The sequence below is a fragment of the Puma concolor genome, chromosome B1 (genome assembly GCF_028749965.1).
Source record: "Puma concolor isolate L17-30 chromosome B1, mPumCon1.1.hap2, whole genome shotgun sequence".
Taxonomy (NCBI): domain Eukaryota; kingdom Metazoa; phylum Chordata; class Mammalia; order Carnivora; family Felidae; genus Puma; species Puma concolor.
The window spans coordinates 177,195,323-177,223,042 of NC_141670.1; the positions used below are offsets into that span (position 1 = coordinate 177,195,323).

At 38.4% G+C, this 27,720-nt stretch overlaps 1 protein-coding gene across 1 annotated transcript in view; it reads right to left on the reverse strand.

The window, feature by feature from the left end:
• DTHD1 (death domain containing 1) overlaps window positions 1-27,720 on the reverse strand; it is a 64,017-nt gene that overhangs the window by 10,050 nt on the left and 26,247 nt on the right. Inside the window, 2 exon segments of the mRNA XM_025922044.2 lie at window positions 20,298-20,542; window positions 27,309-27,598. Of these exon segments, the coding sequence (XP_025777829.2) occupies window positions 20,298-20,542; window positions 27,309-27,598 (535 nt within the window).

Sequence of the window (27,720 nt, forward strand, 5' to 3'; positions counted from 1 at the left end):
GGCCTCTTTCAATACATGACTTGTGCCTCTGTTTAAATACATTTTTAGACCCTTGATGGAGGTGCTTCTTCCCAGGGTCAGAAACTACTATGTCAGAAAACCAAAACTGAGATAATTTTTGTGTCCCTATAAATGTTCTGCTTGACTGGAAATGCACTATATCCAGCTAGCTAATCCCCAAAGATCAAGCCAACTCTGGGCCTCTTACCTTAAACAAGATTGACCCCATGGCTCCAGCCAATCAGATATTTTCCATTTGTTTCTCCTTGTTTTTTATTCATCCTATAAAAGCTTCTTGCCTTCCACCCCATTTTGTAGTTCTCTGAGACTGTCTACTTCATGAAGTATTAAATAAGGTTTATATCACCTCAATTGTCTTCTTCAATCATTTTTAACACCTCTTCATGGACATGCTGCTCATAGAAACTATTATATACTTTTCTGTATCCTCTTTTATATCAATTCTCATATTTACCAAATGGTTGCCACACTATGCCCTCAATAAATACATGATAACCATGAAGACGCTTTGCGGACAATCCATGAGGATTATTATCATCCTAAATGTAAGGTCTGCAGTTTCAGCTGGGACCAGGGCTGCTCCGCCACGTTTTTATGTATCCCTGAAGATTTATCCAGTGTTCCCTACAGAGGATACTTCAAACTTTGACCAGTCTTTGCAAGACCTCTACTTCTCCCCTAATTTCCACTCTCTCAGCTAGGATATTTATCTTCTCACTGAGAAAATAAAGCAATAGTTCTCAAACCTTAGTGTTCATGAAAATTACTCTGAAGAAAAAGGCAAAAAGAAGTAAGTATACAGCTTGATTCAGTTTGTCTCAGATAAGGCCATATTTGTAACAAGTGAACTGGGGGTTTCTGACACTAAAGTATGGTGGCTGCACTTAGAAAAACACTATCAAGCAGGACCTACATCACTTATCAACTTGGCCCCCAAATATATCCTAATGGATTCCCAGAAGAATGAAAGAACTACCTTTATCCAAAAAGTGATGAAGATTTCTCATATCGTATCAGGACCAAAGTGAAATTCTGATTGTTTCTTACCTACAGAACACTATAAGAAGACAGCAATAATAATAATTTCTAATTCATAAATTACCTTGCAGGTGTCACACAGATGACTTAGCTCTGGTGCCCATCTCCTCATCCAGAAACTCTAGCTTCTGACACAGGCCACTCTAAGTATTTCTGACAGTTTCATAGGCTTTATTCTCTTGGTAGCTACAGTGTTGTCCTAGTAACCCCACAATGTCAGGCAATGTAGCCCATCCATGTTCCTCTTATAGGCATAACTGTTTCCCTTCCTGGGCCTACCATGTAGTGTGCCATAATGGCTTCTACCCATATTGCACTTGTGCTCCAGGGCACATTGTTGGACATCAGTGGTGACCACGGGTTTTTTCTACTGCTATCCTGCCATTGTTCTGCCGTATCCCAACTTGCTCCATATGCAGCTCATGGTTTTCCCTAGTTTTCTCCTAAGCAAAGCAATTCTCCACTAGTGGCCACCCTGACCCCTCCTGGTACGTACGTTGTATGGTAAAATGTGACAGGATGAAGAAAGTGGTTCCCTACCCATCGTGTTACATGACAGTAGAGTGATGTTGATTGTGCCCTGATGTGTCACAGAGGTCAGTGAAATAGGTCTTCTGTTTTTAAATTAAAACCTTTCCCTTTAGGACACAATCTTGAATCCAAGGGGCTGAACTGAGAAAGAGATTTCACTAATAGCTACAGCACTCTATTCTGATAACATCTGATGCTTTAAATATATATCAATATGCTATGTATTTAACATAGAGTATCTAACATATATTTATATGTATTTAATAAAATATATTTGTATAATTAATATACAGTTGACCCTTGAACAATGCAGGTTTGAATTGCATGGGTCCATTTGTACATGGACTTTTTCGATAAATACAGCACAGCATAGTAAATGTATTTTCTCTTCAGAAAATGTATTTTCTTAATAACATTTGCCTTTCCCTAGCTCTCTTTATTGTAAGAATACAGTATGTAATATATATTGCATACAAAATATGTGTTAATCTACTGTTTATATTATCAGTAAGGCTTCTGATCAACAGTGGGCTATTAGTAGTTAAGTTTGGGGCACCTAGGTGGCACAGTTGGTTAAGCATCTGATTCTTGATTTTGGCTCAAGTCATGATCTCAAAGTTCTGTGGGATCAAGCTCCATGTTGGGATCTGTGCTGATAGCATAGAACCTGCTTGGCTCTCTCTCTCTCTCTCCCTCTCTCTCTGCCCCTCCCCTGCTTGCATGGGCCCTCTCTCTCTCTCATCTCTCACTCAAAATAAATACACAAACATTTAAAAAAAAAAGTTTCACGTGGATTCTCAACTGTGCAGGGGGAAGCACCCCTAATTCCCATATTGTTCAAGGGCCAACCTTATATGAAGATGTATGTGTGTTTTTAGGCAAATTTACCCTGACCCCTGCAAATAGAATTCTATCAAGTCATATCTCATTTACTTCGTTACTTCAGACCCAATGAACAAGGTCAATTTCTTACCCAGAAATTACCTCAACACTCACATAAACAATCTTCTGGGCTGGTAAGCCCTCAGTACCCATTTATCAGGCAAGGCTGAAACTCTCAGAATTGAGTCTGCTTCAAAGTTATTTACAAATTCTTTTTTTCTTGATTATCTGATCTATCCTTCCCAAAAGCACTGTGAGGAAAATGAAGGAGCTCTTACTGGTTTCCTCTGTGATCTGTGAGGATAGCAAAGACTCCAGAGTGGTTGAGGCCTCACGGCTGAGACCTCAGAGAGAGTGAGTGGAGGGCTGAACCCAGCTGTGATTAACTCTAAAGCTGGTGCTTTCTTTCCCTAATACGAGGCTGCTCCAGCATATGAGCTCTCAGGTAAGACTGGACAACCTCTGTAATTGTTGGCTCCTGAGAGTTAATCCATGCCTTAGTTTCCTAAACTTTAAATTTATTGTCATTATCTTATCTATTTCTTAGGTTTATAATGAATTTTAAGTGAAATAAAATAATAAACTTTAGTTGAAATAAAATGGAATAGCTTGGCTGGGTTCCTTGAACATAGTGGGACACAAAAGTTATTTGTTTTTGTCAGACCTCTCTTGGCAGAACTAGAGACCCATTTTGGATGCAGAGAGGCTTTATATACCTCCAAAATTCCAATACAGAGATGACTGCCCAAAAATCCATTTGTAACTAAAACTAATCCTGTAAGTATAGCTTTTTTGTATATACTTGATCTGAGTGTTATAGCTTTTTGTATAGCAAGACTTGATCTGAGTGTTACCATGACATGAAAACACTGGAGACCATCCCTTTCCCTGTGGTCTCACAGCCAATCTGGGCTCAGCCACTGCTGACCATCTAGTCTTTGACAGGACTTAGAAAGAAGCATAATGTTTCAATCTTGGCCAGGATTCACCCTCATTATATTGTGCTTTCAGGATGCTTAGGATGGTGGTCGGGTTCACTAAGTTAACCTCACTCTAGAAATGTGTGCATGAAAAGCAGAGTGACAGACAATGCAGAGCAAACAACTGCCATGTTGGATTGGCTTTAGGACTGATTTGTTTGATAACTTAAGTCACCACTGTGCACCCACTTCCCAGCCTAGGACCAACTTGCATCAAATTAGGAAGTTCATTCAGTAAGGACACTGGGGGGAAATTCCTACAGGGATCACCACAATAATCCACAAAACCTAATGTGAAACTTTAAAAAGGGGGGTAGTCAGAACAACTATGGATCCTTCCCACTATTTCACACATATTTTAAAGTGCTAGGTGGAAACTGTGACATAATATGACGGTATCTTTGAATCCTATAGCAATATCCTATTTTAAATTGTATCCTATTTAAATTGGGGTGCCAATGGTAGGGCACCCACAATAATACCATTGCTATTGGGAAGATATAGAAATAATAAGAGGTAGAGATTTTCTCTTTAATTTCTACCTGTCTGCTAGTTTGGAGGGTGGGGGGAGGGTCCCTATGGTACAACGAGTTCTTATGTAAAATAATGTGAAAACTTTCTGACATTTGAAGCTCCATCTCATGTGGATGCCACCGAGCACCGCAGATCAATGTGAGTCAGTGAAATATGACAAACAAACAAAAATGCCATGCTGATATTATTTTTTTATTTACTCTAAGACACTTTTGCATAAAGAGACTTTCACTGGTTAATTATCATGACATCTTGTGGCAACAACTCCTCCATCCAGCCTTAACCTCCACACCCTTCCCCCCCCCCCCCCCATACACATATTGCAGACGTTTCTGGTAAATTGGTCATTTATTTTGTAGTTAGAAGATACGCAAGTGAAAGTATGTGAATACTAATAGATCAAGGAAGTATATATAATTAGAATGTTTGTGTGTATCTTTAGCACAGATTTTATCAGAAGCCTTTAGGATAATATAACTAAGTACTGGTTTTCACTGCCTACTCTTACTCTGCATTTATCTTGCATAGAGGTCTCGGCAACTAAGTAATTACTGCCATTTGCTTAACTTGAGTTCCTTTATTGCATCATAATAGTAAACTATATATTCTCAACCTTTATAATGTACAACTTCTATAAAGTTCTTAATGGCTTTGCTTTGTAAATAACTTAGAATATCGATCAAAGAAGTAATCTGGTACAAAAGATTAACGTTAGCAAAAAACTTTGTGCCGCAGTTATGGGTCCAACATTATTACAAATCAAATCGGAGCTAATACCAGGGTTGAGCAAGGATGTACTCGTGTAAAGAACTGGGCTAAACTTCCAGTTTCCAATCAGTCATGTAAGAAGCTGGAAGTTGCCACTCTGTCCTAACACATAAAAACCGCTGAACAAACTAAAAAGTCAACAACTCTTTTTAGATCCATCAGACAAGTGAGGTCACAGGACGAACCTCTGTCCCCATACATGAGGAGACTGACAGCTGAGTACAGAATGTTACAACCTACCAGAGGAAAACCCATCAGTAGAAACTGCCACTAGATCAGTGCCAGGTAAGGACCTGAACTATACTTGACAAATTGCTGGAGGCTTAATGTGAACAAATTTAAGAGTTAAAAACTTCACAGGGACCCAGTCAAGGGAGACTGACACACTTTTGTGAATTTTACCTCCAGGAGCTCAGCCAGGTTCTCATAGTGAAAGCTAAGAAAAATCCCCCTTACTTCCAGCAGGGATAGGGGGAAATGAACTGCTTTGAAACATACCAGAGAGTTCTGTTCTTCTTAACAATGTCTATCCTTAGTAGAAACTGTATAACCAGAGCCTGATCTGCTGGGGTTTTATTAGAGCCTAACTGACCCTAGAGAAGGGAAATACCCAAATCTAGGTCCCTCTAACTTTCTTTCTTTTTTTTTTTTTTAACTGTTTATTGTTTTAATTTTAATTTTAATTTCTTTATTTAGTTTCATTTCAGGAGTAGAATTTAGTGATTCATCATTACATATAACATCCAGCGCCCATCCCAACAAGACCCTCCTTAATGCCCATCATGCATTTAGCCCATCCCTCCACCCACCTCCCCTCCAGCACCCCTCAGTTTGTTCTCTGTGTTTTGGAGTCTCTTATGGTTTGCCTCCCTGGTCCCTCTAACACTTTCCATGGGGGAAAGGAACTACTCAACTCCAACGCCCTGTAGCCATCCTGTTCCACAGGCTGGGGAAGTTAGGAAGTGGGCTAAGAGGCACATGTGAAGTTCATAGACAGAGGTACAGGCTCATTGAACACTGAGACCTCATCATAAGACTATTGAACAGCTCCCCTACCCCACACTTACTATCACATTACTCAAGGCCTATTTAAAGTAGTTCCTTTTACCCAGTACATCAGGATCACTTATCAAGTAAAAATGATAAGATCTACTAAAAGGCAAAACCACAAATTGAGGAAACAAAAGTGTCAGAGCCAGACCCAGATACGTCAAGGATGTTAGAATTATCAAGCCAAAAAGTTTAGAAAACCTGGAGTAATGTGCTAAGGGCTCTAATGGAAAAAGTGAACAGCATGTAAGAACAGATGGGGAATATAAGCAGAGAGATGGAATTTCTGAGAAAGAACCGAAAAGGAATGCTAGAGATCCAAAGCAATGTAAGAGGATTTGGGCTAAACAGGAAACTATTATCATTTCATTCCAAACGCAAGACAAGAGTTTGAATAACTGTCATCCCCATTTCACAGATGTCACTTCTCTGAGGTAACATGGTCTTAAAACCTGGGTCTGTCTAAAGCCCTAACCCAAACAGTAAATAATATTGCCTCCAGATAATGATATCAGCTACTATTTTGTGCTATTTATCATGTACCGGTAATTACCGCAGCCATTTAAAGTATATCATATGACCTTGGTATAGTCTACTATATCCATAACCTTGTGAGGTAGTTGTTAGGTACAACTACAATGAGGTACTTTACAATGAGAAAACTGAGGTGTAGAGAGGTAAAATAGTTTGACCAAAAATGTACACACTAAGAGTTGGATATCATACGTAAAATAACATTTGTAAGAATACAGGTCATTTATTTTTAACCTGTAAGTTAAAACATGTATGGAACGTGAAGGTTGTAAGGCAAGATGTTCTCTGAACGATTCTAGTACTTCTTGTGTTACACTCACCATTTACATATATCCACTTTACTGCTCCGGACTGGGAGCCAGTATTAGGTGAAGGGAAAGAGCTCTGCTCAGCTCCTAACCCTACTGCTTATTAAACTTGTGATCTGAAAGTATTCCTTTGTGCCTCGCTTTCCTCACTTACCACATGATAATAGGACCTGCTTCGTAGTGTCATCGACAGAAACATTGAATTCTTTTTTTTCTTTATTTTAAGTAATCTCTACAGTCATCATGGGGCTGAAACTCACAACCCCAAGATGAAGAATCATACACTCTACTGACTGAGCCAGGCAGGCACCCTGAAAACACTGGGTTCTATCAGGTAACTTAAAGCAGGACATTGTATATAATATGTGCTCAAAATAATAGCTGTCATTACTTAATTTTTTTCTTTAGAAGTACTGCTTTTAACCTATAAAATACAGTTTTTTTTTAAATGTTTATTTACTTATTTTTGAGAGAGAGAGAGCAAGTATAAGCAGAGAAGGGGCAGAGAGAGAGGGAGACACAGAATCCAAAGCAGGCTCCAGGCTCTGAGCTGTCATCACAGAGCCCATTGTGGGGCTTGAACCCACAAACTGCGAGATCATGACCTGAGCTGAAGTTGGACACTTAACTAACTGAGCCACTGAAGCACCCAACCTACAAAATACAGTTTTAAAAGGAACCCATATTTGAATCATAAGTGGAAAAAACATTTCACTTAAATGACCACATGAAAATCTTAAAAATAAATACAATTAAACAATATTGTTGAATTCTGTTGCCAGCCAAGATTTCTGAGCCTAAGAATTATTCTCTGCTTGTTAACAGGGGAGATTTTGTGTTAGAGAGATGTGAAAATATGCTAACACTAACCTGAGATCTACTCAGAAGAACAGGGAAAGGATTAGAAGAGAATAACTCCCTCACCATGTGAATCCATTTTATTTAAAGCTGGTATGTTACCGTCCTTCAAAAAGAAAAGTTCTTGCATCCAAAATGTAGAAAAAAGCAGTATAACTGAACACTCCCTTTTATTTGCTAGGAACCATCTTTTGCTATAAACATATATGTAACGTATTTTTGTTCTTTTAAAACTGTAGAGGATATTTGGAGGGTATTTGAGTTATAAATCATCAACAAAAAGCAAGGAATGTGAACTCATGACCTAAGCCAGAGAAAGCTGGAGCCTTCATCATATTAAAAGGACAGTGATGATCTCTGCTCTGGAAAGGAGGTTCTGTGAACTGATGTCACCACGTGAGTTAAACAGAAGACCTTTTTGAGCTGTTCAGAAGTGACTGCGTATTTAACACCAAGTTGACAGAGAAAATCTGCTTCTGAAAAATTCCAAATAGCAAAGGAAACCACCATCGTAGTCTATGGCTGCTCTATTCCAAAACTTAGTTTCAACAAAAGGTACAGCCAGTCTGGCTCTTTGAAAAGTCTGGAATTGCCAAACACCCTGAAGGGGCAGAGGGTATGAGAGGCAGCATGACATCGTAATAAAAGTGGAGGATATAATGTAAGCAAGGATCTGGCTTGCTCAGGGGAAAAGGGACATGGGACTACATGAAACAGGAATGACTTTGAAGTGGGTCCTGACACAGCCTCTGGCCCTGTGAGGTCGTGCAAGTTGAGGCAAGTCATTGAAATTCGCTTACTACACTCTCTGAGACAGAGACGATGGTTCCTACCCGCAAAGTATGCTGGGAGGGTAGCTTGAAATCAAGCACACGAGCTACGCTGAAAATTCAACCAATTGTGGCAGAGACACAGACAAATGCAATGTGTGGACATTTCTTGAACCTTGTTTTTGAACAAATTAACTATAAAAAGAGAAAATTATAAAAAGAGAAAATCAAGTAAGAATTGCTAATATTGTTGGGGGTAGCAATGGTATTTTTTTAAGTCCTTACCTCTTAGGAAACAGAGAGTTATTTACAAGTAAAGTGACATAGTATCTGTGATTTGCTTTAAAATATCCAAACAAAAAAACAAAAAACAAAAAACAAAAAAAACCCAGGGATATTAGAGGAAACAAGAATGGCAGAAGATGATGGGTCGATGTAAATTCATTATTATTTTCTCTATTTTTGTGTGCTTTTGAAAATCCCTGCCCCTTGCTTTTTGATGATGACTTATAACTCAGATACCCTCAAAATATTCTCTACACAGGCTTTTAAAATAAATAAATTAAAAGACACCAATATCAGCCAATACATATCCTCTTGCTGTTTTCATCGTGATATTGTTGTAACAGCACAGTCAGTGTAGAACTTCCTGAAAGCTTAGGCAGAGTGCTTGGCCCACACAATAAAAGGAAGTGCCTTTATGTAGAGAAATCTGAAGACCAGCATAAACCCACAGAGAAGTAAGATTAAAGTGAAAGAGAGAAAGAGAAAGAACCGAAATCAGAACAAGAAGAGCTGACCAAGAGTGGTCTAACTTAGAGATAAATCTAGAAATTAAGTTTCTTCAAAATGAAATCAGACCACTACCAATCCCAGAAGAAACCTGAATCCGTACCTTTGTTTAAGCTCAGGTCTTTCTTAGTCTTAAAACCGTGCATATTTTGCTTGATGCCAAGCTTATGTTTTATTTTCATTATTTTTTTTTCAATTGCTCCTTGGAAAATGGCTCTTTTTAAGGCTTTAATTTGATTGTGGCTTTGTCAAGAGGAAGAGATTAAATATCTCTCAGCCTTTGAAGGAGTCAGTCACAAAAGGAGACAGCTTCAGGACCCTGATCACCAGAAAGACCAATTCAGGAAACCCCAACTGATTTAAGGATCTTGGACAGATAGAAGGAAGAGGCTTTTAGAGATGGCTACAGATAGGCTGAGAAAGGTTCTGGATAATTCAGAAGATATATTTAGTATATACATTGAGTCAATAAAGAAAAGTTGTCACAATCAGTCTGGAATGGATAAATATAATTTAGAAATTAATGTTTCCATGTTCATTTTTTGTATCTACCAATAGGCAAAGCGGTACCTGTACCCTAACTACAGTGAGGTTTCAGTGACACAAAATATACAGAGCACTTCAAATATGCCTGGAACATAGCAAACACTGGGTAAATGGTAACTACTCTTAATATGCTTAAAACTTTGCCCACTATTCCAAGCAATTCTGGCAAAAGCGGATGCCTTTGATCTATAAATGCAGCTACGTGGGAGACACTATTCATTTTAAAAGCAGCCGAACAAGTCAAAGATACATAGCACTGTTAACACTTTTATCAAGTTCTACCTCCTCTCTCTATTATTCCACTTTTAAATTACAATCCCAGAGAGTTTTGGTCAATCCTCAAGACCTGTCAAAGTGCCTGTTCAACTCTGAGCATTATTTTTCTCTAGTGTGTTCTGATTTCAAGATTCTAGAATCCAATTTCGAATTTGTTTTCTAACTTCCTGATGATTTTTTGTTTTGCTTTTTCTCTTTTTCTTTTCTTTTCTGTTCTTTCTTTCTTTCTTTCTTTTTCTTTTTCTTTTTCTTTTTTTTTTTTTTTTTTTTGGCTTATAGATAGGAGTAGACTTTCTACCAGAAAGAGTGATACGAATGTTACCGGGAAAGGCCTGGATAGCCACAAACATCTTCCAGGTCTGACCACAGCTGTAAAATCCCCATATTAGTCATTCCTTTGAGGGCATGACAGGCTTTTGCTAAATGTTAACTGTTAGCTGGGAAAGGAAACAGGTAAAGTTTTTGTCAGCTGTTAAGGCTCCTTCATTTTTCTTATCAATTTCCCCAGCATTCATTTATTTAATAAATGCGTTCACTTATTCGTTAAATAGTTCGACAAAAACATTATTGAATGCATACCAGATGGGTTTACAAAATTAAGCGAGTTATGCCTCCAGCCCCGAGGAGGCCCACTACCTAATTGTGCTCTTCTAAAGAGATGATCGTAGAGCTAAGTGTGGAGTCAGTGCTGTCCCAAGGGCAGCTGTGGGAAGAGCCTCTGAGGTAGTTAAGACCATAATGTGTAAAAGAAATGAGACTTTAAGTGGCATTGGAGCAAAAAATGTCACTTGAGTAAATGTAATATGAAGGGGTTGAAGGGTAAGTTGTGGTGGTTTGTGAAGGGCTTTATATGCTATGTATAAGACTGATAAAACCACATTTGTCTTTGAGAAAACCACCCTGCCAGGGTGTGATGTAGGGCAGTAAAGGGAGCTGGTGGTAAGCCTTCAAAAAGGAAGTAACAACCATCTATTGTTTAGGGCAATATTAGGGGGAACGGAAATGAAATGCAAGTTTGAACGCAATTCCAAACTAAAGTCAGTGAAACTCTATGTTGTATCACAGGACCATCACTCAAACTGGTGTCCTAGGAGGCACCCTAGGAAGCACCCCTCCACACAACTTTCTCTGGCTCCTAATGTCCTGCTACCTCCCAATCCCCACACAAATTCACTCTACCACCAAGTCCAGTTGGTCCCAAATCCTAAATTGCTCTCTGACTCTGTTCTCTGCCTGCCACCCTTACCACCAAGGTCTTAATATCAGGCCATCTCTTCCATGGACTATTTCGTTAGCCCTTTATTTTACTGTTGCTAAACTCATCTCTTTCATAGTTGTTCCTATACCCTGGCACAATGATACGCTAATGAAATTTGATCATGTCACCCTCCTGGTTAACATTTTCCAATTATTTATAGGATAAAAGATTAGCTTAGTTATCAATTAATAAGATACCTACTTCTCCATCCTCAGTGGCCAAGGGATATTTTTGTTTGCTTATACGCTAAGGATTTCTGGTTTGAATCTCTACTTCACACATGTCCTTTGTATCATGAAACCAAACATATTCTTTCGACAAATTTTGACAAATTGTGTAAAAATTTCACGGAGACATTTGATTGACTTATCAAGGCATTCAAAGCCCTCCATAATCTTTCCCCAATTTATTTCCAATGTGATTTTTCCAAATCTTCTACTCAAACCACACAGATCTACACATTGTCCTTTCATAAAACACATCATCTGCTTTGCCACTTCAAAGTTCCAGCTCAAGCTATCCTTCTTGTGTGGAACTTGCTGCTTTTTTCTCTGTCCTTTCCAGGACCTAAACATTCTCTACATCTGTCTTGCTCTGTGAAGTGTCTCAGGTTACCTCAGCCACAGAAATCACTCCCTTCTCTGAAATGTCCTGGCACTTAACATCTCCACCATTCATTTGCAGTTAATCACCAGATTCTGTCCTGTGATATTACTAGATTGTTGTATTCTATTATTATCTATCTCTTGCATTGTTTTATAATGTTTAAAGTGTTTGTGTTTTATTTCCTGAACTGGACTGTAATTTCCTAACGCTAGGACTTTGACCGATATTACTATTATCTTTTAGGCCCTATATAGTATCTCATATATAGTTGGTATTTAATTAGTATTTGACATGTTGACTGACATTTCTACACAAAAACATTATGGTTGGAGTTCATGAGCTAGAAATTGTTTGAATTAATGAACATCATCTTTTACTTAGTAAACATTATTTTAGGAGAATAAGTGCAAACACGTCAATTACTTTTTTTGTTAAATTTTCCCAGAGAGACAAGAATATATGAGTTTGCTTTATAAAACAATTCTTGGGCACAAGAATTGTAGGGCACAATTCCTGGTTTAATTATACTGCCTGCTGAGCACAGAAAACCTTCCCTTGTATGAACAGACCATGAAGGAGGAAGAATGAGGAGGAAGGGTCAAGATGGACAGATAAAGAGAAAGGGGAAGATAGAGACGAGTAAGGGAGAAGAGGAGGAGAGGGAAGAGGACAAAGAAAAGGGAAGGGGTAGATGAATAGGAAGGAGAAGGGCAAGAGAAGGGAAAGGTGCTCTTCTGATTAAGTTGGTGGGCAAAGCTGCTTCCAGAAAAGGATCCTGTTTCTAACTAAACCAGTTTTGATCATTTTCACCCTCAAACATCTCATGTACAATATAAACTAGATTTTTCAGTGGCATAGTCAAGACTGTCTTTGAAGGCCATTCTGATGGCTCAGAGGAAGGTAAGACTGCAGTCACAGAGGGCATGTCAGCAAAGAGCCAAGGAGAGCCAGAATTACAACACCGGAAAGAGAGACAGGGCTTTGTAAACGTTTCACAGGTTAAAAAAGAAAATTGACGTGATATCTCTCCTTACCAAGATTTTAATGACTTCTTTCCATAATTGACAGGGGTGGTGCATAAAACAACGTAAATGTTATTATAATTAACTATAATATAGAAAGCATGAAACTAAGTTACAGAAAATTCCAAAGTCACCATTAGGTTTACAATGTCTCCGCTCCACTACACCCCCCCCCCCAAACACTCACATGCAAAAGCCAACAAACTCTGATTCCTCTTGCACAGTTTTATTTTAAAAGCAGACACCTTTTAAAATCTGCTTTCTTCAGGGCTCCTGGGTGGCTCAGTCAGTTAAGTGTCTGACTCTTGATTTCTGCTCATGTTACGATTTCATGGTTCATGAATTTGAGTCCCACATCGGGCTCTGTGCTGACAGTGCAGAGCCTGCTTGGAATTCTCTCTCTCCCTCTCTCTCTTCTTTTCCCCACTCATACCGCTCTCTCTCTCTCAAAATAAACAAACTTTAAAAAAAATCTGCTTTATTCATAGCTGGCAATGGACTATTAAGTCCCATTCCATTCTTGAGCCTTAATCCAACTTTGTAAATTATTACAACTAAAAGCCTAAGTAGAAATGAAGAGGCTGTGAGTGTAAAGATGTTCAATAGCTTGGGGTCTTCACAGTTTTGTAGTTGAGATCGTCTCTTAGTGTCTCATATGCCTAGAAAAAAAATCACTGAAAAACATGTCATTCCTGAAAGGACAGGGAGATGGCAATCCGAAGTGGTGAGAAGGTGAAGTATATCACTTCTAATGAGGTAAATGGTGCACCTACCTCTGCCTGCTTCCTCTCTTTGACAACGCAAGTTACTTCATGTGGTGAGAAAGCAAGTGTTGAAGCAGTATCATTATTTACTAGAAATCACATGTCATGAGTTCAGTTTTTTTTTTTTTTTAAAAAGAGGAAGTTCAGACTAGGCAAAACTTGGGTCAACAGATGGCTTACGTAAATATGTAGGGTAGATATGACTAGAAAACTACGGCCCTGACAGCCTCCCACAGAAAACAGCCACCAGACCCAGAGCCCCCCTCTCCTTCAAAGCAAAGCCTCCCAGAAGACAAACAAGAATGAAAGGCAGTCACAACTCAACCTAGCACAAATAACCAAATGGCACAGTTACCTTTGTGACGTGATTTCAGAAGTACATACGCACACACCACTTCCTTCCACCTAAAAAAGAATCTTTGACAGTTTTTTGAAATTGCCCTGTTTCTGCCAAAGCACACATAGACGTGGTGTGAACTGAGTTTCCTTGAATATTTTGTAAAAGAAGAAAGTTTGAAGCACAACTTAGGAAAGACGTAGAGACTTTACTTTTTTCCTTACTCTTTTCCTTCATACATTTTCACATGTATTGATTATGTGACCATTTTCAGAAGATTAGATTGAAATGGAATTATCATGAAGATCCTCTTTATATCTCAAACCTAATCACCTCTCTCTGCTCCTCCCATGAGCATTTGCCACAGAGTCCTTGGTTAAAGTCTCATGCCCATGGCAGTCTGGGAACATGTTGTTTCCCTCACCATGGTGCTCTCTTGGCCACGCAGGCAGATGAGCTTCCTGTCACTGTTACTCTTCGGCCCAGAAGGGGTCCACAGTGAAGCCTGTGCTGGCTATCACATCTGTAAGCATACATTACAAATTCTGCCAACCCTCTGATGCTAATTCATTTTCCTTCTCGGCACTTCTCACTTTGCTCTTCACACTTTGCGTATTGAAAATACAAGCTCTAGGGGCGCCTGGGTGGCGCAGTCGGTTAAGCGTCCGACTTCAGCCAGGTCACGATCTCGCGGTCTGGGAGTTCGAGCCCCGCGTCGGGCTCTGGGCTGATGGCTCAGAGCCTGGAGCCTGTTTCCCATTCTGTGTCTCCCTCTCTCTCTGCCCCTCCCCCGTTCATGCTCTGTCTCTCTCTATCCCAAAAATAAATAAACGTTGAAAAAAAAAATTAAAAAAAAAAAGATCACAGATTATAATTATGTGTATGTGAATGTGTATGTTTATATACATACATCTAAATAGTTACTGCTTATCTTCTGTGTGAAAAGCACTTTTAATTTTGACAAATGCCTTCATGTAATTTATGCTACATGTACAAATGTGTGCATAATGTAGTGTTCATTAATGCCAAGCTCCATATAATAGGGATATTTTCATTTCCTGAAAAAGAGGATATTCTACTACTGTGAAGCTGAGGTCAATTTTTTTTTTTTTTAATTATGAACTTTTTGGAAGAAATCTGTCCTCACAGACTAAAGGTCTGGTTTCAATTCCCATTTGGGTATATTACTTTGAAAAGAGAGAAAAGCTTGTATAGCCACAGATTTTTTTCTGAACCCAAGAAACTTCTAGTAAAGATTTAAGCATGTAAAATGACCAAAAGGGTGAATCTGGATAGCCCTATACAAACTCATCTGGAAGAAAAAGGAAGGACCAAAGGCTATGAGCAGTAGATTCATATATGAAGATCAGTGGAGTAAAATGTACTATGTTTAAGCAAGCCAGGGACGCCTGGGTGGCTCAGTCTGTTGAGGGCCAGACTCTTGATTTCGACTCAGGTCGTGATCTTGAGGTTGTGCAATCAAGCCCAGCAACAGGCTCTCACTGAGCATGGAGCCTACTTGGGATTCTCTCTCTCTACCTCTCCCTCTGCCCCTCTCCTGCTCTCTTTCCCTCTCTCAAAATAAATAAATAAACATCTTTTTTAAATGTCCATATAGTTTCAAGATTCACAGTGTCAAAACTGGGCAGTCTTAAGATTTGAAGAAATCGTCTCATCCCTCTAGTTATTCACAAATATTTATCAAGCATGTACTGTATGCCTGACACTGGCAATGCAAATTGAAAGAAAATTAGCTCTTGGGCAAGATGAAAATGTTTTACACTTTTAGTTTATAAAATGCAAATATGCATACTCTGTATCTGTGATATTAAAATTTAGTGGGGAGGGTTGATTAGAGGAAAAGATGTCTAGAGAGACTCTTTAGGAGGGCAAAAACAAACAAAAAGACCGAGAAATATATATCTACTGAGAAACAAGTGATGATAATACAATACGGTAACTGCAGCAGTAGGGGAAGTACAGGTGTTGTGGAAACCAAGCACATCAAAGTCGATATGAAAGGGGAAATCAAGGAAGGCTTCCTGGGAGAAGTCACACCTCAACAGAGCTGTAAAGGATGACCTCTAGGATTTGTTCAGGCAAGCAGAATCAAGGCAGAGGAAGAACTTGTGCAAAAGACTTGGACAATCACTCACACAGACTTTTACTGAGCAAAATCCATATAAAACCCTAAATTGTATGGCTTGGCTAATTTGGCCAGTTGATTCATGAAATCAGAGAAAATACCAAAAACTGAGAGCTGAATTTGTATCACATTTTGGACTTCAAGTCTGTCCTCTCTTACATAAGGGGCTTTCTTTCCATTGTTTGCTACTATCACAGTGAGGCCTTCACCACCTCCTGCCAGAAAATTCTAAGCCTCCTTATTTGTCTCCCACTGATCTCCCTATAGCAGCTGAACAACATAGTGACCTTAGGAGGTAATGTGTTAAGTGCAGCTACCTGGAGAAGGCCCCCAGTGTCCCCTTCGTCTCTTCCTCTGCTCCCAAATCTTCGTGTTGATCCAAATCAACTCCTTGGCCCACCAGCTAAGTGTTTATAAATGAGGCTGTGAAACACTGGACAAGAGAATTGGAGTATTAAGTCCGTAGTTCTTAAAATCTAATTTTAATTCTAATTTTTAGAACCTAACAAATGGTACAGACCTTTCCTCTTTGATCCAGTCACAAATATTTAAAGTTCCTATGATGTGCCAGGCACTGTTCTAGTCACCGACGGTATAGCCAGAACAAGGAGACAAGGTCTTTCACTCGCGGAGCTTGCTTTCTCAAGGAGCAAAGGCAAATGGAAAGTTCACGAACAAATACATGACTCTATTACTTTCAATTAATAGTAAGTGTTATGAAGTAAATTTTAAAGGGCTAATGGGTTAAAGAGTGGCTTTAGATAAGGAGATGGGGGGGGGATAATTATAGGAGGTGATTTATGAGCTGAACCTGAATGATAAAGAACCAGCTACTCGACTGAGGGAAGAGAGCCCTAAGCATAGTGAACAAGTACAAAGGCCCTAAGATGGAAGTGAAAATGCACAGAGGAAAAACTGATGGTGGGTACACACCTATATAGATACACTGTTCTTAAATATAATTTTAAGTATAAATGGTCTAGTAGACTCTGCTACCCTGCAAATGCCTCCCAGGAACCCCAGAATCTCCCCCAAACCAGCAAGTAAAGAGTTAATGTCTCTATAACCCAGCACCTCTGTTGACATGGCTACTTTCAATGTGACTGACCAGAATTCATGCCATATCAGTTTTTAAATAATTTTAATAACACCTTTACACTCAGGCATAATACACATAAAATTATTGTACAACTTCAGGGGTGAACATGGAAGTCCTAAAATCCATCTTATATCCTGGAAGTTATCTAAATCCTAGTTTTATCTGCTCAAGAGACAAGAGCAGACAGTGGTTGCACATGTGGGAAGCAGATGTGGGTTTGAATACTAGCTCAGACACTTCCTTAGCTACGGGACCAGGGGCAAGTTGACTAAAATTTCTGTGCCTCACTTTCCTATATAATGAGAACAGTGGTAAAGCCTCATTTGTGAATTTAGTAATATAGGGCATGTAAAGCACTTGAAAGACTTTTGGGACATTATGAATTATTATAATGGTTATTACATGAATTATGAATTCATGCTAAGCTACACCTACCACCCGAAGTCCAACTCGTTCCATTCCATCATCATAACATATTTTTTCTTCGTTTCCATCGGCTAAATTTCTACCAACTTACAAAGCTCAGATAACATGCTATAACCACCATGAATTTCCTATTAGTACCAGCTTCCGGAAAAGCTATTTTCCCCCTCTGAACAACAATTAGTACGCTGTTTTTCCCATTAGTCTAATCATTTACTATCTTACAAGGTGATTTTATATACAGTTGACCCTTGAAGAACACAGGTTTGAAATGCTTGGGTCAACTTATACACTGATCTTTATTTATAAATACATCACATTACTGCAAATGCATTTTCCTTATGATTTTCTTTTTTTGCCAAAGGGAAAAAAATAAGATATAATAAAATAAAGCTACAAAGGTCTAAACCACAAATACTAGTTGACTTGTCCTTTACAGCAATTTTACTTTTCTTCCAAACATGAATATTAGTGAAATTAAGTTAAAATCGAGTTATATCTACAGAAAGATAATTTTCTATCAAGGAGCAGATTTCTGAAAAATGCTGAGAAAATAACATCTAGAAAGAGTGAAAATTACTATGAAATGGAAAACAGATTCTTACAGCAGCTTTAGGATTAACACAACTGGAAATACACAACAGAATGAAGTTGTCAGGTTTGAAATAGCACCTTGGCTATTTAATCCCACACCCCCACGTCGTGCCCCACCCACTTCCCAGACTTTGGTCTCAATCACTGATATGACTCTAAACAGAAAAGTAAATTATTTGAATAGTCTGGGACATGGCCCACAACTACGCTTTACAACTCTCATTAGAGGGTCGAACTCCTGTTTTCTAGTATATTCAAGTCACAAAATTCGTTCCAATCTGGATAATCTTAAGCAGGCTCCCTTCTGTCTCAGTTTTATTTTAAAAGTTGATAATAGGGTAAAAATATTAAACTGCACCTACTTCTGCTGATTTGTATATAAGAGGGAGCTATGATTTCCCACCTACTAAAATATAGTATTTGGATATATCCGTTATGATTTTCTTAATAATGTTCTTTTCTCATTTATTGTAAGAATACAGTATATTAAACATGTAATATGCAATATGGGTCAATCAACTGTTTATGTCATCAGTAAGGCTTTTAATCAACTATTGGCGAATAATAGTTAAGTTTTGGGAGAGTCAGTTATACTCAGATTTTTGATTATGCAGGGGTTGGTGCCCTTAACCTCGAAGTTGTTCAAGGGTCAACTGTACAGATTTTACATACTTTGCTGGATTGTAAATCATTTAGAGCAATACTGTGCCATAAAAATATGGTTTCACACAGACAAGTAATTTGAAATGTTCTAGTTAGCCACATAAAAAAAATGTTTTTTAAATGGGTGAAATTAACTTTATGGAGTAAGTAATAATATGTTTTATTGTATTATTTATATCTATATTTTATTATTATATATTTTGTTTCACTCCATAACCAAATATTATAATTTCTATAAAATCAACATAAACAAATGATTAATGAGTTATTTTATATTTTTTGTACCGAGTCTTTGAAATCTGGTCTGTATTTTATACTTACAGTACTTCTCAATTTGGACTAGCCATATTTCAAGTGCCCCACACATGACACATATGGTTAGTGGCTATCGTTTAGGACAACACAGTTTTAGGGCATATATTATCCTCTATATCTCTGTATTTTTCATAATGCCTAGCAGAATACATTCCCTATTTCAGAAGTTCAATTAATATCTGTCAAATTCATTAATTACTGATTAACTTAAAATTAGTACCATATCTAATGGCATGACAAACATTTCTACTATTCATAATGTAAAAAGTAAAAACACGAAAACATAATTTTAGCATCTTTAAAGAATACGTTTACTCTTTGAAGTGATAAAATGAATTTTTCAATTTTATTTCTCATTAAGAATATAGTTTGGAAGGACTAAGTCCTGGATCATAGAAGAAAATAGTATATACAGCAATAAGATTATTTGTTTGACCTATTAGGAGAAACAATTCAATCCTACTTTCCTGAAAAGAATAAGAATTTTAGGTAAGAGTAATTCACTCTTAAAACAAGTGTACAGGATTTTATAAGCCTGGATGAAAATATTTTGATGTTGTTTTCCCATTCCCCACATGACATTTCCTAAAAGTGTTGTGTTGTTAAATGTAGTCTGTGTTTTCATAAGTTCTTTCCCAGTTATTCTTATGCAGTTACAGAAAATGAATGACATTATTTCTATAATCATTAGGAACATGTTGTCAAGACCAGATCAACTTGAATTGTTGCTATTAGAAAGTTGAGGTGCACCTGGGTAGATCCTGGAGCGCTGTGGGGGGCTCAGTCAGTTAAGCATCTAACTTTGGCTCAGGTCATGATCTCACAGTTCATGGGTCCAGTCCCACATCAGGCTCTGTACTGACAGCTCAGAGCCTGGAGCCTGCTTCGAATTCTGGGTCTCCCTCTCTCTCTGCCCTTCCCCTGCTGGTACTCTGTCTCTCTCTGTCTCTCAAAAAATAAATAAACATTAAAAAATTTTTTTAAAGAAAGTTGATATGAAAGGAAGTGAAAATCCTGATCTGTATTCCACCACTCTAAAATTATATGCCCACTCCTTCCTTATCAACTTTATTCCTGCCTTTCCTTTTCACCTTGCATATCCATGTGCCTGAAGTATAGATTGTGGTGGAGAATCACGAAGAGTTAACAAAATATGGTAATTAGAGAAGTAAAATAACTTACCTTTGGCAACTTCAATGGCAATTTGCAAATTGGCAACTGACAAAGGTTTTCATCCAGTAGAGGAGATTGATCCAAGTTGTGGACTATCTTTTCTTTAGGTACTTTATAAACTACAATGGTGCCCTTATAATGAGGGCAGCTATAGTTTCCAAATTCATCCACCTCTTTGATTTGGAGTTCCAGCCTGGGTTTTCTTTGTAAATGAAAAATAAGCTTGTAATCTTTTCCATAATCCTTTCCATTGCCTAAAAAGAAGTGAAATGCATTTGTTACTACTAAGATATACCACTTTGCCTTATTTAAAATTTTAAAATCCTAACTATTATTCCATTTTTAATACAATTTAAGCTTTTTTGGTATCACTGACTCTTGCCAAAATATTAGCAGCAATAGACTGAAACTGTAGATTACTAAAAAGACTTCTTTTTTTTATGTGTTTATTTATTTTTGAGAGAGAGCCTGAGTGCGGAAGGGGCAGAGAGAGAGAGGGAGACAGAGAATCCCAAGCAGGCTCTGTGCTGTCAGCAGAGCTCGACACGGGGCTGAAACTCAAGAACCTATGAGATATGACCTGAGCCAAAATCAAGAGTCGGATGTTTAACTGACTGAGCCACCCAGGTACCCCAAAGATTTCTTATCTGTAATTGGACCAGGTGTTTCCGGCTGCTTCTAGACCTAATAATCTTTAATTTTCTCTTTCCATTCCATTTTACTCTAACAAAAAAGTATTGAAAATATTCCGTTCTTTCTATGGTTAGAAAATTACATTTATCTTTCAATAATTGTCTTTTGTCTCTCCTCTATTCATAGCATATTGTACCCTATCATGACCTCACAATAGGCATTCTAGATATGTGGTAGCCACTAGCAGCATGTGGCTTTTAAAATTAATGGTGAAATTAATTAAAATTAAATAAATTGGAAATTTACTCCTCCGTCACTCTAGCCACATTTCAAATATTTCATAGCAACAGATGTCTATTTCATAGCAACATATGCACCTTATGGACGGTGCAGATACAAAACATGTCCAGGATCACAGAAATAGAGATGTTCTAGGGGCACCTGAGTGGTTCAGTGGCTTAAGAGTTCAAGTCTTGATTTCAGCTCAGGTCATGATTTCACGGTTTAAGTTCATGAGATCGAGCCCTGCGTTGGGTCCACACTGACAGTGAGGATCCTGCTTGGGGTTCTCTCTCTTCCTCTCTCTCTCTCTCTCTGCCCCTCCACCACTTGCGCTCACTCCCTCTCTCTAAAAATAAATACATGGAAAGAAAAATAGAGGTGTTCTAACTAAACTTCAAAATGAAATAGCTACTAGATTCATGTTACTGAAATTTTTATTGAAACCTGATTAATTCCCCAAAATAAGGGTATATCTTCTCAACTGCTCACTGAAAATACAAGAGCTCTAGTGAAGATAACCTTTCACTCATGCGGTTTTACCATGACAGTTTTACCTTGCCATTCCAATAGCGATGCCATTTTCCCTAAGACATGTCGCATTACCCTTAGCAAAATTTAAATGTAAGCTACATTGTAGCAGTCAAGATAAGAGTGTTTCAAATGTTGAGATCCAGATCCAGCTGGGGCCAGCCCCAGCTACTTATCTACACTGTAATATTTATCTGGTTCTTTCCCATCTCTGAACTTATTGGAAGCTTAACTTTCTTATCTTTAAACCAAGAGAAATAAAACTTACCTTCTGGGATTGTTCTGAGAACAAAAAGAAATAACATGGATAAAATGACTGGCACAAGGCGTAGCACATACTAAGTGCTCAGCAAATGATAGTAATAATAGCAAATGATAAGAAAGAAGCAGGACCCTTCAACTGTTTTTGAATTTGTATGGTAAAGACAAAAAAACAAAAAACACATTTTTTTCAAATATATCAATGTGAAGCTTTTATATCTAAGTTGCAGCTTCCTCCTACACCTAGAAGCCTGAACATTGACGACCCAGAGCTCTTTCTCATGAAAAGCTTTCCCACTTTGAGAAAACCTTCCCAATGAAATCAGAGTTCAATAAGGGATGTAGATGACACCAATATTTTTCTCCATGTTGGACTGCTAGAGGTCATTTTGGTGAATCTCTAAAGCACACAGTTAAATCTAGAATTTGAATAACTCCAGGTTAGGAAAGGTGCTAGAGTATGTCTCTGCAAAAGTTTGTATTTAAGAGACAACCTGGCTACTTGAACAGAATGATCCCTAGGACATCCTAGGAAAGGAATGACAAGCCATGGCTTGCCTTCTTGAATGTTTCCTGCTGGTAAAAAAAAAAAAAAAAAAAAAAAAAAAAGATAAATTTTTGAAGTCACCAAAATGTCATCTAGTAAATTAGATAAATTAGAATTTTTAGATCACTAGAGTAACACCTGGCAAACTTCTCCGTGCTACTGGAGTTGCTACTTTGGTCCCAATAGAATACAACTTAATAAATCTCTCCTTCTGTCCTTTGAAAGATAGTCCCTGCCGTGTACACAATTATTCATGAAGAATATTTATATGCAGGATATAAAGACTGAAGGTGAAGCAGAGCTACATTGATTCAATTTAGATCTTAAATTTATCTGCCTCTCACTGCCAGTTAATTTTTTAAACTAAAGATCTGTAATGTAAATATGAAATGAAGATGAAAGTTGAGGATTTACAGTAATAAATAGCATGATTTTAGTGTTATAAATAGAAACCTTCCATTTTTTTAAGTTGGAATTTCATTGTTGCCAAGACATAGCACTATATTTTGAATACCCCTGTCACAGCGGGCAGGGGGCAGGGGGGGGACAAGCAGCACAAAGAAATTGCACTATTCTTTTTTTTTTTTAACTTTATTTATTTTGAGAGAGACAGAGACAGAGACAGAGAGCGCATAGCAGGTGAGGGGCAGAGAGAAATAGACAGAAACCCAAGCAGGATCCATGCTGTCAGTGGAGAAGCCCAACACGGGGCTCAAATTCACAAAACATGAGATCATGACGTGAGCAGAGATCAAGGGTTGGACACTTAACTGACTAAGCCACCCAGGCACCCCGAAATTGCACTATTGCACTATTCTACTTTTTTTTTCCTCCCACATTGGCATATTTAGAGGAGAAGTAAAAACAAAATCTATTTACTGCATTCCAAAATTATGAAATCAACCATTAGCTGACCTTTTGAGAACCTCTTTCTCCTCAGCATATTATGTATACAGTTCCTAGAAGAACTTGGAACAGTAGCTGTTCAATAAATATTTGTCATATGAAGAAATACAAAACTTATTTACATTTTACGAGCTACTAGGCATACCTCATAGAGATATCTTTTCTTCTCAATGAGGGGAATTGGAATATTTTTCAAAGATGACATAGAAAGTAAAAATGTAGAGATATATGCTTTTGCTTAGAAACATCAGATGAGTAAGTGATAAGTGAAAGGTAGCAAAATGGGGAACCAAATGAATCTAAAAGAACCATTGGTTCAGGGCATTTCGGTATTCTAACACGTCTCTACCACCTCTACCCCCAAGCCACCATCATTCCTTGCTTAATTAACTTGCTCATTAACTCGTCTCCCCAATCCTTCCTTTGCCTCTGAGATTATAACTGTTTGAAAATCTATTCTATGATCTAACTCAGATCATGTGACTCTTCTGTTAACAAGATGGCTGCCCATTTCACTTAGAATAAAAGGCAAACTCGTTGCCTTCAAGGAATGATCAGTACTCATCTCCTCTCCTATAACTGTTCTCTTACACCCTGTCTCCCACCCATTTCAGCCTTCTTGCTGTTCCTCACACATGTCAGGTACACGTCTGCCGCTGCTAAGTAGCACTTGTACTCCCTCTGCCTGGGACAGACTCCCCTGCTATAGGATTATGGCTTCCTTTCTCACCTTCTTCAAGTCTCTGTCCACATGTCACTTTCTCAAAGATGGCTTCCTTCGTGAGTGTATTGAAAATTGCAATTCTGCCACTCTCTGTGAGACTCTTGATATCCTTCCCTTCCTTTATTCTTCTATAAGGCACTTTTCCTCCCACCACACTGCACATTTTATTTACTTATTTGCTTCTCTGTCTCTCCCTAGTAGAATATAATGCACACAAGGGTAAGGAGTTTTCATTGAATGAATAAAACGGTGGTTATCCCAACATCCTACACATTTCTGGGAAAGTCACTTCTCTGGGCTAAAGGGCATTCAGGGCCTCTTTGACACACACAAACCTTTGTAGGGCATTAGTAGATGTTACAGGTCATGCTAGAGTGTCATTATATAAAATTTTCTGTTTATTTCCCGGCATTCTCTGGATTCTGTGAGCACTGGGGGGTTCAGGTGACGTGTAGTGGAAAGTTTAAGTCTGAATCAACAGCTCTAACCTGGAGAATGAAGGCATACTCTAGCTTATGTTCAGAAGAATGCCAAAGGCTGATGTAAAAAGCAAGGGGATCACCTATCTTAGTTTTTTGTAGAATTAAAGTAAATGGTGCATGACCTCACTCAAAAGAATTATATGTATTCTATATAAATAAATATAAAATTTTTAACATTTCTCAAAGGGCAGATGTCTGGATCCATTAATTAAAATTTTAAATATTTTTAATACTTTTAAAATTTTAAATAATTTTAATCTTTCCCAATTTTTTGTCTTCATTCTTCCAACAAATACTTCTAGCTGTCAGGTACCACACTAGGTGCTGGGAATTGAATGGTGCCCACTAACAGGACAAGACCTGTTCTCATGGGACAGTAGTCAGAGAAACTGACATCCATCAAACAATTCAATGAATAAAGACTCTATCTATGGTCATGTCCACAAAAGAGTAAGATAAGAACTGACATAATCAGAAAAGATGGGGAACACTTTTCTAAACGTGATCATCAAGGTGAGATATGAAAGTACAGTAGGAGGTAACTAGAGGTGGGCCGGGTAGATGGGTGGGGTGGAGAACCCTCCAGGCAGGCATTATCTGATTGTATGCCTTTTTGAGATTCACACCAGACTCTAATGAAAGGATGAGGTGTCAATTTTTTCCTGAGAATCTTGCTCCCCTTAGATGGAGAAAAATCCAGTGAGGACACAGATCCGAGCATAGGTCTCTAGGAAAGGCAAAGCAGAAACAAACCTGGATCGTGCCTGATTCATTTCCCTTGAGTGAAGATGAGTTCTTCCCCATTCCTTACATGGAGGAATTTGCACACAGACTGGCTAACCTCAAGAACTCTTACCCTCAGTACCACTGCCTGTGAGAAGCATAGCAACTCACTCCTGTTTATGGCACTAGGTAAACACAGCTGCTGTCCTAAATATTACAGGAAAATCATTGGCATCTTTAGTTTGGGTGGGACACTTCCAGTTTTTTACTGTCTCCTAGAGAGATTGTTCCAGGGTGGACACTGTGGTTTCTGCTTCAGAAGCCCAGTACTTTCCTTCCTTCATCTCGTCACCCTTCTCTTTCCCTTTTTCTGATACCCTCGTTACTCACTCACTAAGTCCTGCCAGCTGACTCAGACGGCTGGGGCTCCGCATGCGCAAGTGGAAGAGACAGTTCACGTTGGGACATTTTGGGTCTCGTTTCTGAGATACAGAAAAAGGGCAGCCTCAGCTTCAAGCTGCATCATTTTTGTGACAACAAAGAGCCAACAGAGCTTGGATTAATTTCCAGAATCAGAGAGAAAATAGGCACCATTAAAAATCAATGAGATCTGTGTCGATTTATAAGTGAACAGAGAATATTACTTCAAGTCAACTCTACTGCAAGATTCCTGGGCCAGAAATCCCCATAAACCCCAAGCCTGAATTCTCCCCTACACTTCACCTTTATATACATACCTGTTAGATTCTATTCCATCCCAAGGAAATAAGTTACAGAGAAGCAGTTGAATTAAAAAAAAAAAATGGGGGGGGGGAGGATGGCAACTTCTCCAAAAATCTTTTTCTTTCTTCTCTCACACAGCTGTTTTCTCTCTGTGTTCTCCTTTTTTTCTTCCTCTTCTCTTTCTTTTATCTCCTTTTCTGATCTCTTCCCTCATTTCTCCTACCTTATCCTGCAACCTCCCATATTCATTCACCCTGTTTGTTGGTCTTAGTATTTCCATAGGTTCACTCATTCACTACATTCCTATTGAAAGCTTTTCCTGGGCCAGGCATTCTTCTAAGTTCAGGGATCCACAGCAGGAAAGACGTAGCCAGTACCTTCCTGAATTTGCATTCCGGGGAAGAACATAAGTGTATGAGCAAAGAGTAAGTAAACAAATAAATAAAATAATTTCACATTGTGGTATGATTTATAATGGAAGCAAAAAAAAAAAAAAGCCCTAGAAAAATATGAGGATGAGAGGTAAGCAAGGCACGTCATCTAGCTCAGAGGTTCTTAGCTACTGTTGTGCCATGAACCCTTTTGGAGTTTGGTGAAACCTATTAATTGTTTCTCAGAGTGGACTTTTAAATACATAAAATGTGTGGAAGTATAAATAAGACAATCATACTGGAATATAGTTCTAGATACACATCTCTTGGGAGTCGTGATCAGCCCGCTGATTCCAGATTAGATTCTTTGTAGGACATAAGAGTTTGGATATTATGTTAAGTAGAATAAGAGATAATTGTCAAGTGCTTAATGTGGGGGGAGGGCAATAAGGCATGATTTATATTTTTAAAGGATCACTATTGTTCCTGTGTAGAAATAGACTTCACATGGCTCTTAGTGGAGACAGAGGAGCATTTAGGAGGCAATTGCAAGGGTGTATGAAAGAGATGATCCTCGCTTGGATTCAGGAGTATTCACGGAGAAGACTGTTTCTAGAAGAGCGTCACCTTCTAGAGCCAGCCTGTAAGGGAAGATGCATCCCTAATAAGGGAAGAAAGAGATTGAAGCAAAAAGCAAATAAGTCTTTTTCTTTCCCTACTTTTCATAAGCCTCCCCTCAGTTCTCTGAAGTTTTCCTTGGTGATACAAGTTTAACGAAGGCCTCCAGAAGCTTGTGGCTGCTAGCTCATAGAGCATACAAAAAGGTGTCTTTGTACTTACTTGAAGCAAATATATTTCCAGTAAATCTTAAAAGAATTTGTTCTCCTTCTTTGACTTGGAAGCAGCGTGAAGACTCTGGAGGGCCACTGAACGATTCCAAGCGTAAGTTCCGAAGCACCTGGTTTAAATCTTTAGAAGGAACCACTAGAATGACTACTTTATGTGGATTGTCTTTCTGGTGACAGAGCACAACACAGGCAGTGGTGCTGAGCATAGCTTCTTCTAGAGCTTTCACAAAAGAAACCAAAAGGCTATTTTCCACAACGGAAGAAAGGTGTAGCACAATAAACCTGCACGGGAGCAAAGAGGCATGACGTGAGGGAAACATACAGTCTCAGAAATATCACTGATAACAAATAACACCCACTATCATCCAAGCTTTCGTTAAAAAACAAAAAACATCATGGGGCCC